This window comes from Argentina anserina, chromosome 6 (assembly GCF_933775445.1).
Source record: "Argentina anserina chromosome 6, drPotAnse1.1, whole genome shotgun sequence".
NCBI lineage: Eukaryota > Viridiplantae > Streptophyta > Magnoliopsida > Rosales > Rosaceae > Argentina > Argentina anserina.
The window spans coordinates 9,395,985-9,407,752 of record NC_065877.1 but is presented as its reverse complement, the minus strand read 5'-3'; the positions used below and the strand labels follow the sequence as shown (position 1 = coordinate 9,407,752).

At 33.9% G+C, this 11,768-nt stretch overlaps 1 protein-coding gene across 1 annotated transcript; it reads left to right on the top strand.

Annotated features, from left to right (window-relative positions):
* Window positions 1-887: 887 nt before the first annotated feature.
* LOC126799681 (probable CoA ligase CCL10) lies at window positions 888-5,724 on the top strand. The gene is made up of 6 exons (XM_050526924.1): window positions 888-1,881; window positions 2,171-2,360; window positions 2,497-2,642; window positions 5,225-5,292; window positions 5,393-5,495; window positions 5,587-5,724. The coding sequence occupies exons 1-6, from the start codon at window positions 925-927 to the stop codon at window positions 5,698-5,700; spliced, it is 1,578 nt and encodes a 525-aa protein (XP_050382881.1). The 5' UTR covers window positions 888-924; the 3' UTR covers window positions 5,701-5,724.
* The last annotated feature ends 6,044 nt before the right edge of the window (window positions 5,725-11,768 follow it).

The window sequence follows — 11,768 nt, the reverse complement described above, 5'->3', positions numbered from 1 at the left end:
CGCCGGCAACAACAGAGAACGAAGGTTAGAACCGTCTAGGGTTCAATACCGGGACTTACTGATTGTTCTCTGAGGAGGATCTTTTTTCCCAGCTCGAACACCGATTAAACCTCACAGACATAAAAATCTTATTCCTCCGCCACAACACCTCAAATGAGACCACCATACTTTCCTCTCCAAATTACTTCAACTCCATCATCGAGCTACCGTACTACGGTGGCACGATCTTCACCTCCTCAAATTCAAGCTAATTCGCATCCAACCACAACAATCAATTCACATATCCTTCTTTTTTGTAAAACAGAAACTGCCGGGGATGAAGATAACGACGGTGGTGCCGGGTCGAAATTTTATGGAAACCTCAACGGCTCAACTCCACTGATTAGCAAGAACCGCATATTCGTTTAGCTTACATAAGTGGAGTGGATAAGAATGAGGAAATGTAGAAGGAATCTGGTCAGAACTTGATAGATTTCGCGGTGGAGTTGGTTTTTTTAGGTATGGGTTCTAGAGGGATTTTCTTATTCTCATTTAATTTCAAATGAAGGAGGAGAAGGACATATTCAAAGAGCAAACAATGAAGCTCTAGCAGAGCAGCAGAAAATGAGTGAGAGCTCATGGGTGCGTCCATAGTGAGAAATCGTGAGTAAAAAATAATAATAGAAAAAGAGAAGCCTGAAGTAACCAAATTACCCCTTAAAATTACTAATTTAATGGCATGTATGCATATTAGGTCAAATATATTTACTAAAATTTATGTTTTGAAAGTTGATGTATTGAAATTCATAATGGCCCTTAAATTTAATGTACTAAAATTTTAGTTGACATATCTACTAAAATTTAATGTATTGTTCTTAAAATTTTCCCAAACAATTTCATCAGAAACAAATACTCCACATTTTGATCCTCAGCTCCCCAAAAGCCATGGCAAAGTCCTTCAACTCCAAAACCGGAATCTACACGTCCCCCCGGCCTCCGGTTCACTTCCCCGAAGACCCGAACCTCTCTCTCACCTCCTTCCTCTTCCAATCGTCCTCTTCTTTCCCTCACAGCCTCGCCCTCGCGGATGCCGACTCCGGCGAAACCATAACCTTCCTTCAGTTCAAAACTCTCGTCTCCAGGCTCGCACAAGCCCTCATGAAATTAAACATCAAGAAAGACGACGTCGTCCTTATCCTCTCCCCAAATTCCATCCACTTCCCCGTCTGCTTCTTCTCCGTCGTCTCCATCGGAGCCATTGGCACCACCTGTAATCCTCTCTACACCATATACGAGCTCTCAAACCAAATCAAAGACTGTAACCCTAAGCTCATCATCACCGTCCCGGAACTCTGGCATAAAGTGGAGAGCTTCAATATTCCAACTAAGTACTTCTCCGACTTAATCACAATATCAAACTCTATTTCCGATTTACCGGTGGTTAGTGTCACACATAGTGATGTTGCGGCTCTGATGTACTCATCCGGCACGACCGGGAAAAGCAAGGGAGTGATTCTAACTCACCGGAACTTCATTACAGCGTCGTTAATGATGACGTCTGACCAGGACCATTACCGGGAGCCGAAACACGTGTTTTTGTGTTTTGTTCCCATGTTCCACATAATGGGGCTGTCGGTGATTCTGTATTCGCAGCTCAGGCGAGGCAACGCCGTCGTTTCAATGGCCAAGTTTAATATTGACAAGGCGTTGAAAGCGGTAGAGGAGTACAAGGTCACTCAATTGTTCGTCGTTCCGCCGGTGATGATTGCGCTGACCAAGCAGAGTGTGGTTAACAAGTACGATTTGACTTCGGTGAAGTTAATTGTGTGCGGTGCGGCACCGCTTGGAAAAGAGTTGATGGAGGAGACGGCCAAGAATATTCCTCAGGCTGCCGTTGTTCAGGTTCTTGTTTCACCCCATTTAATTACTTGTCAATTTGGTTCATATGAAACTTGTAGTACGTGCAAGCAAATTGCCGAGTTTCTGTTTTGGGAGAGCGACATGTGATACATGTCATGCATGTCTGTCTAATCCTATAACTAAATGCATAAGTTTTCCATTTCAATATATATGCTACCAACTTTCAGGTGTAGGCCATTTCATTACATATTTTGAGCGACTCTTAACTGGCATGTATATCTAATGTGATATGGTATGATTGAATTTGTGCATACTTGTTGTATTGTTGCAGGGATATGGTATGACAGAAACTTGTGGAATAATTTCACTAGAGAATCCAAGAGAAGGATCTCGATTTTCTGGTTCAACCGGGGTGCTTGCTACTGGAATTGAATGCCGGATAGCTAGTGTAGATACCCTCAAGGCTCTTCCCCCAAATGAATTGGGTGAAATATGGGTTAGAGGACCAAATATGATGCCAGGTTAATAAACTTAAATATAATCATGTTTATCTTTGATTAACAGTGCATATCAATTAGTACAATCATCGCTTTCTTCGCTTGAGAACTTGACTAATTAATATTGTGTTTTATGATACAATTAATATATCAATGCCAGGTTATTACAATAATCTGGAAGCAACGAAGTTGACTATAGATGTACACGGGTGGGTACACACCGGAGATCTTGGATATTTTGATGAAGAGGGGAGATTGTATGTTGTGGATCGACTGAAAGAGCTCATCAAGTGTTATGGTTATCAGGTATAACTCATAATTGGAGTTGTTTGGCCGAGCATACCTGATAAATTAATAGCTTAATTAGTTTTTAGAGCACTGTTAGGGAGTGATGTCAGATTTAACTCCATAATCTTATGTGATATGCATTTTGACATTGACACGTCAATAATTAAAATAATTATTAAATATCATTTTAAATGAAAAGACAATCATATCTTTATTAATCAAACGGCTCTAGTTAACTATAAAAATTATATTTTTGTGGTTTATTTTTTATCATTTCTTTTTCATCACGATAATGCTTCTAAGAAAATATGCTTGAAATATATATATTATATATATTGTATATCCGTCCCTATCCAGAGTGAACCTTCACTCTGAAATTACAGAGTGAAGTTCCAATTTTAGCACACTTTTCGGTCAAATTTTTTCATCACAAGTGATTCAATATTTAGGTATGATATTTAAGATTATCTATGCAAAATTTCATCCAATTCGGTTATCGTTAAGGTATTAAAATTAGATTAAATCAATGAACGACTTAAATTTGTTCAACGTAAACTATTCATGTAAATCTCAATTTTGAAAGCTCAAACCATTGTTAAATTGAATGAAACTTTGCAGAAATGATCTTGAATAACATACCTAAAACTGGAACTTCACTCTGTAATTTCAGAGTGAAGGTTCACTCTAGATAGAGATTGTATATATATATATATATATATATATATATATATATATATATATATATATGTGTGTGTGTGTGTGAGTGGGTGTGCGTGCAAAAAATATTTTCAAAATTAAATTCATCTAATAAAAATATAAACGTGTGTATCATAAAGAATTTTGTTAGAAAGTTTTTCATACTTTTGTAATCTAATTAATAATTCGATATAAAATATATAGTAGTTGTAGTAATTTATTATAGCCATTAATATAATTCATAAATGTAAATAAAATTTAGAAACTGAAAAAGTCATTAATTAAATTTGAAAATTTCAAGAAAATATTTAGTGACAGAAAAATGAGATTTTTTTGGGTAAGATTCTTAATTAAGAGGATACACAAATTCAAGGATAATTGATTAATTTAATTAGATGAAAACTTTTTGGTAAGATTTTTTTTGTTTTGGTAATTAATTATAACTTAATTATTGTTGAAATCATCTTTAATAAATAAAGGATAAAAAATTAAATTACAAGGATATGATTGTCTTTTCATTTAAAATAAAATTTTATAATAGTTTAATTACTGACGTGAAATGGTGATGTGACATACTACACAGGATTATGAGGCCAAATTTGACGCCATATTGTGAGAAATTTTTATATGCCACTGTAATATCACGTGTTAATGTCTAGTGGTCATCCTTACTTGTTATATTTCGACATGTGGATTTATTATACCAAAATTATAATTTAAGATATTTTTATTATTTGTGAAATAACCTTCATGGGTATTAATGATTTTGAACTAGGATTTCGGGTTTAGAGTTTAGAGTTTAGGGTATAGGGTTTTAGGGGTTTACGGTTTAGGGTATTCGACAAATATAAAAAATTATTTTGTTGGACGTTTAGGGTTTAGGGTTTATGGTTTTAAAGGTGCGATAGGCGAATGCCTCAAATTTTTTTTTAGTTCAAGATTTTGTTTTTGAATAGACAATTTTTATTTAAAAAACTATTTTTTTGGACGGAGTCTTTTAGATTTTAAGATTGAGACTTTAGAAATACCACCTCTATCAATCCCCTCTACTAAACCTCTGTTGGTGTTGGAGGGGATGGTGATGATGACATTTAGATGATGATTTAAATGGTGATATTTTAATTTATGATGATGACGATTTTGAAGTTTGAAATTATTTCAAACATTGTTCTTGTTTTTTTATATATATATTTCAAGACTAGTTAGTACTTTAATATATAGATTTATGTTATGCAAGGTGATTTGATTAATTGCATGGTTTTGATATGTATTTATTATGAAGGAATAACCATTTATCATGTATATTTTGGTTACAAATCATGTTATATACAAGACTACATATAAGATTAATCAATGCACAAGTATATGAATTCATACATAAGGCTTACGTCGTTTGCCTCAAGACTTACGTCTTGGTGAGACTTTTCCGAAAACGCCTCGGTTACGCCTTAGTCTTTTAAAACATTGAAAAAGGACAAATTAATTAAATGTGGACTGCATGTTAGTTTATTCATCCGTCTTAACTAATTAATTGTCTGTTACTCTGTTTACTAATATCTCCTAATCCTCAAGACTTGTCTAATAAGTGCATCGATCTAATTTATCTTCATTTTCTCTTGTGTACATAAATGTGTGTGTGTTCGTTTATATATATAAGCATTCCCAAAGTACTTCTCCATTTTTAAGCAATTCCTTGTTGACCATGCATGATCAATGGCGGAAGCAACTTACTGCATGTAGTTGTTTTGGGTGGGTTTAGAAAGTTATTTCATGCATATATAGGAGTTACTACTTTCAGATTCCATGCGTATGATATGTAAATACTGAAATTTAAAAACAAACTCCTATACAATGATATAAAATGATTATGAAATTCGTCTTTTTTGCCTTATATGATGATAAAGGTTGCCCCAGCAGAGCTTGAAGGGTTGTTACTCTCTCACCCTGAAATATTGGATGCAGTAGTAATCCCGTAAGTAGAGACTTGTTCAACTTGAACAATTTGTATATCCACTGCGATTTATTTCTCCAACTGCTTAATTTGGAATTCTGCCTTCTATATCTGATTGCAGATTTCCAGATGCTAAAGCCGGTCAGGTTCCGATTGCTTATGTTGTTCGTGCACCCAATAGCCTGCTAACAGAACAAGATATCCTAAAATTTGTAGAGAAACTGGTATGGCAAGGCGCAAAGCGCTCTTCCTTGTTTGCTTAATTTCTTGCGTACGTGTTTCTGATATGTTGCATGTCCTTACTTTAATCGACAGGTTGCACCATTCAAAAGATTGCGGACCATAACTTTCGTAACCAGTGTTCCCAAGTCGGCTTCCGGAAAGATTTTGAGAAGGGAGCTTATACAGAAAGTTCAGTCAAAAATATGATTTCATGATGATTTGATGATACAGTCGCTACAAGAAATAAGGGCATATATATATAACAAATGTGCATATAATAAATGTCCCATTTGGTATCTATAGAACATATATATAAGTCTCTATTGAGCTATATAGACACTTAGTACATTTGTGCCTTTTGCTAGTGTTTTTATTGCTAACTTGGACATTTAATTTATGTGTAACCAAATATTTATGTAGGTCTCATGATTTCTCATACTAGAAAATATAGTACAAACATCATACATTTGTACAAATACACTTCACCAATTGGGGACACTTAACAAATTGTCCCCATTTGACTTTATTTCTTTTACTTTTCAACCCCTCAAAAACCCAATAGAGACTAGATTGAAAAACTAGAATCAATATTTTTCTGAAATATACAATATCAAATATCAAAACAGTAAATGATATAGCAGGAATTTCAATCAAACAATCTCATATTTTCCATTCAAATCTTCTAGTTTGGATATTCAACAATACATCAACAAGAATCCAGTTTTACATTTTTCTCTCCCCAAAGCTAATATCCAATCAACAAGAATCCAGATCTTGCGATTATTAGAGAAGAAAGCATACAACAATGAACTTACCAATATATGTGGTGAACCCAAAATACATGATCTTATGTAGGTGAATTGGTATATCGTTTGGAATGTCATGATGAATTATGGGCCTAAATGCAGGAAAGTTTTTCTTATCACCAATAACACCATCTGCCAGCACTGAACAAATGATTATATCTCATGCTGTAATTGGACTTTGATCTCGATCATAGCTTCTCTTTAGCACATATCAAAGAAACTTACCAGCACTAGTCATCCCAATACCATTGTCAATAATGGTCAATGTGTTGTTGGTCTTGTCGGGGATGATGTGGATGAAGAGCTCTGGTTGAGCCTCAAGCTTGCTCTCGCGGCCAAGTTTTCAAATCTAATCTTGTAAAAAGCATTCATAAATAAATCACCATATATAAGCAAAAGCACTATTTCATTGAATTAAAAGAAAGTACAAATTCAACTAAAATTGAAAGAAAGTACAAATTCAACTAAAAATGACACTCAAATACAATAACCCCTTAGAGACAGCTACTTAACATCTTCGCAATCACACAAAGCACTTTAAATATAACTCAATTACTTGAATAAGATTATCAAAGCATGCACTCATAACTCATTGCTCGTATACTATGCACCCTACCAATTTGCTGAGGGAAAAAGCACTGCAAGTGGAGTTAAAGTTAGTAACTGACCAAACAACATAAATGAACTTTATATATGAAGTTATGTACTTTTCCAATGTTTCTCTAACGATTAAGTTCAAGCAAACAAATTACCAAATTTCAGGTTGAGGTGATTAGTACAATTCTCTGGAAGGGTCTTCTTTGCTCCCTTCAATGTAATTTTATTTATTAGTTAAAATAGTTCAATAGCTATTAATAAAAATTAATTATTTTCTTTTGAGTATAAATGTTAGATTTTAACTGCATAATATCAAAATAAACAAATTTAATTACGAGCGAACTACGCTCCGTCAAAATAAAAACAAAGTACTAATACAAAGTAAAAAATGTTGCAAAAAGTTGAACCAAGTCATCCGGTTTTTATTTTGGAAAAAACATATTGCTTACCTAAGCTAATTTGGCTTTTAGCTTGTCTGCACGGTATGCATGCCCTGTATTATAGAATTCTCCCTATAGTAGCAGGTTTTTATTTTGGAAAAAACATATTGCTTACCTAAGCTAATTTGGCTTTTAGCTTGTCTGCACGGTATGCATGCCCTGTATTATAGAATTCTCCCTATAGTAGCAGACTATTTCATCGCGAAGGGAAGTAGTGTTGTTCTAAGTTGTTTAGCCCTTGGACGCAACCCCAAAGTCTGGGAAAACCCATTGAAGTTTGACCCTGACCGTCGTATAAATGGAGATGCCAATCAACGAGTGGAGCTGGATCGAAGAACATGAATTAAGGTTCATTTCATTCACTACCGGAAGGAGAGGTTGCATGGGTAGTGCACTTGGGACTACCATAGCTGTGATGCTCTTAGCCAGACGTACTTCTGCAAGGATTTACATGTTAAACCTTGCTTACCTAGCCTTTGTATGCACATGCTAAACCTTGCTTACCTAGCCTGCTGCTATATACCCGTTTTAGCTACTATGATCCTAGAGTAAATTGCATGTTAAACTCTAGGATAGTTATTAATAAAGGTCCTACCATTAGTATTGGGGTAAATTAATATATAAAGAAAAAAGGAGAAACTTTGAGGTACGATTTGAATCGTTTCCTTAATGTGTTATTTGCCCCTACTCAATGAGTTTGCTAAATGGTTCTTGGCAAATCACTAATATAACAAAATTGAAGAATTCCCTTAGAAAATACTAGAAGGAAATTGTATGATTAAAAGAGGAGGAGAAGGAATAAGAGAGATCGAGTAATGGCAGAATGATTTGATAATGCAAATTGGTGGCATGTAGTGTTGTTTATATAGAGATGAATAGATACTAGAGACACATTTTCATCATCAACAACTGCTCTCTCTTGAAGAGGTATGTACCTTTTGAAATACCTCAATATACATATCTGATTATAATTCAAACATCACATCTCTTCAACTATATATATATATATATTGTAATTACCAATAATCCTCCCCAATTTCATATATATATATATATATATATATATATGAAATTCATATAATTATCTTCTTTCAATTCTCTCCAAAATATAGCCATACATATATAATCACGCATACAAGTAAGGTGTCTTTCGAATTAAACCTTCAATTAGTGTAAGTAAGTCAAAGCATCAACGAAAACATTGGTACCACACAGATTACAATGAATTTCCTTGAAGCAAATTCTGCTATAATTAAGCACTATAATGGCCTTGTGCTTCATCCTGGTTTCATGAATATGTACAAAAGAAAACCCAACTTTTGGTAGAAGCGGCACCACTTCTTATATTCATATAGATGAGATTTCTTTCCATGTCTTTGCTACTATAGACACCAAGCTATAAACCTTATTAAAAGAAATAAACTCATCCTCTACAACGTAGCAGTTTTGCACTGATCATCTTGGAATAGGCTTTGTAATTAATTTTAGTGCTTCTACAATCACATACAATAACTTGTTATTACCCATTAAACTTTCAACTAGTATTTTTCTAGAGAAAGTTGGGTTACTATTACTAGTGATTTAAATTAAGGGTTTTAACCCCATTCCACTAGATGTTTTAATAACTAAATCTCTCGAGAGTGCTTTCGTAAATGGATCTGCCAAGTTATTACTAGACTTAACATAAGTAATATTGATAATTCCATATGTTATCAATTGTTGGATATACTCATGTCTCAAGCTAATATATCTAGATTTTCCATTGTAAATCTTACTATATGCTCTAGACAAAGTAGCCTCATTGTCGCAATACAAAGTAATGGATAACATTGGTTGTGGCCACAACTCTATTTCTAATAAAAAATTTCTAAGCCATTCTGCTTCTTTGCCAGCAACTGCTAAAGCTATGAATTCTTATTCCATGGTTGAATGTGCTATTAATGTCAGCTTCTTAGAATCCCAAGATATTGCTCCTCCGGTGATTGTAAAAATCCATCCGGATGTAGACTTATTATCATTAGCACTTGTGATCTAACTTGCATCTGAATATCCCTCAAGTACTGCTGGGAATTCAGAATAAGATAACCTTAAATTTATGGTTCTTTTTAAATAACCAAAAATTTTACTAATTGCTTTCCAATGAGCAATTCCAAGGTTACAGGTGTATCTTGAAAGTTTGCAAACCGAAAATGCAATATCTGGCCTTGTGCAATGTGTTGCATACATTAAACTTCCCACTGCACTAGCATACTCAAGTTGGGCAACTGATCTACCCGAGTTACTAAGTATAGTACCATTAGTCTCATAAGGGGTTGTTGCTTCTTTTATTTGTAAATGCTTAAATTTAAGAAGCAATTTCTCTATATAATGTGACTGACGCAACGCATAACCGCCATTATGCTTCTTTATCTTAATCCCTAAGATAATATCTACTTCTTTCAAGTCCTTCATCTGGAACTTTGATTTTAAGTACTCCTTAGTTTCAATTATGTCATTCATATTTGTTCCAAATATGAGTAAGTCATCAACATATAAACATATAATGACACCATAATCATTTGTAAATTTAGAGTATATGCACTTATCAACATTATTATGTCTAAATCTAAATGACAATATGACATGATCAAACTTCTCATGTCATTGTTTTGGTGCTTGTTTCAAATCATATAATGATTTGACTAATTTACAACCTTTATTTTCATGTCCCGGGAGAACAAATCCTTCCGGTTGTTCCATGTAGACTGTAACGACCCCAAAATTTCGAGCTTAAAAACTTAAAATTTCAAAGTCGTTAACACAAAATAATCTCAATGAAATCGAAATCATTTAAAATGTCACAGCGGATCAATTCTGAGTTCTCAATACAACTCAAACAACCAATTATTACAACCCAAATTTATAATCCATACATAAAATGGAAATGTAATAATCCTCACAATCACTCACAAATCTCACAAATAAAACCACGCTGAAAACCTCACCACAAGTAGGATTCGAACGACTTCGAGCCTCCGGAGTTGTCACTCAATCTCCACTAATCGACACCTGCGGAATTATCCCCTACACCATCGGATTGGTGCACCGGGATTGTAAACACAAACCCGGTAAGCTTATAGCTCGTATGAGTAAAATGAAAATATAATCGTATATCAATATATACGAAAAATCACAAATCATCAAATATAAATGCACTCATGAGTCAATGGACGGCCCATCTGGTCGTCCCAAAGAAATATAAAATAAAACGCTCATGAGAAATTAAGTAACCCTTCTGGTTACCCAAATGCATTCATATTACGGGTACCAAGAACGCTGGTACACATCTGTTACCCCTCTCGTAATACACCGCCGATATTGGATAGCCACCCGCTACCCAACATCCAAAACAATCTGAGTACCCATGAGCAGATAACCACCCGTTACCTCACATGCAGTACTAAGGCAGACAGACTAGAGATCTAACTCTATCGTAACTTTCGCCCGGCCAAAGGCTAGGTTTCGACTTGCCAAACACGTACAATAATCTCACATCATATTGTACCAAACATCAGATCCGAAGACAATTCACATTTTAACAATCTCAATGTCAAAAATCACGTACAATAATCTCACATCATATTGTACAAATCAAAATCACAATAAAATCATAACAGTATATTATATAGCAAACTATATATATATACGTATTTATTTACCATTTGTACGATGTATATATATATAATTCATTATATATTATACATGTCATAATTTATAAACACGTCCGAAGACAAAACGTTTAACAATCTCAATATTAAACTCACATGCTTGTCATCGAAATGACCTATTTCAAATGAATTCATAACAGTATATATTATAGCAAATCATATATATATGTACTTATTACCATTTATACAATATATGTATAATTCACTATATTGTATACTTGTCGTATTTCAATATTTAAAACTCTTGCAAAAATCTTAAAATCACCGCAAGGGTGGATTCATAAATATGTGAGATTTTACTCACCTTATCGAGTCGAGCGTAATCCCACAATTTCCGAAGATAATTCTTTTCTTCGCTTTATAGATCACCTTGAAAAGATAAGAAAAAAATTTAGAAACATTTCGTAAACCTTTAAATGCCAAAACAGTAATAATCGGTTACTGTTAAGCAATTTTCGGTTTTACGAATTTACAGTTCACGGTACTATTCACTATAATGTTCATGTATTACTGTACAAATACACAAAATAATACGTATTTCTATACGTATACATACAGTTTCTGTACGTATACATAATGTTTATGTATTTTTGTACGTATACATACTGTTTAAATGTAAATACAATCTCAGTAAATAAAATTTACTAATTACCTTTTTACAATTACTGAAAGTAATTTAAATTTACATTTACTGTACTGTAAATAAAATTTACATTTACCGTACG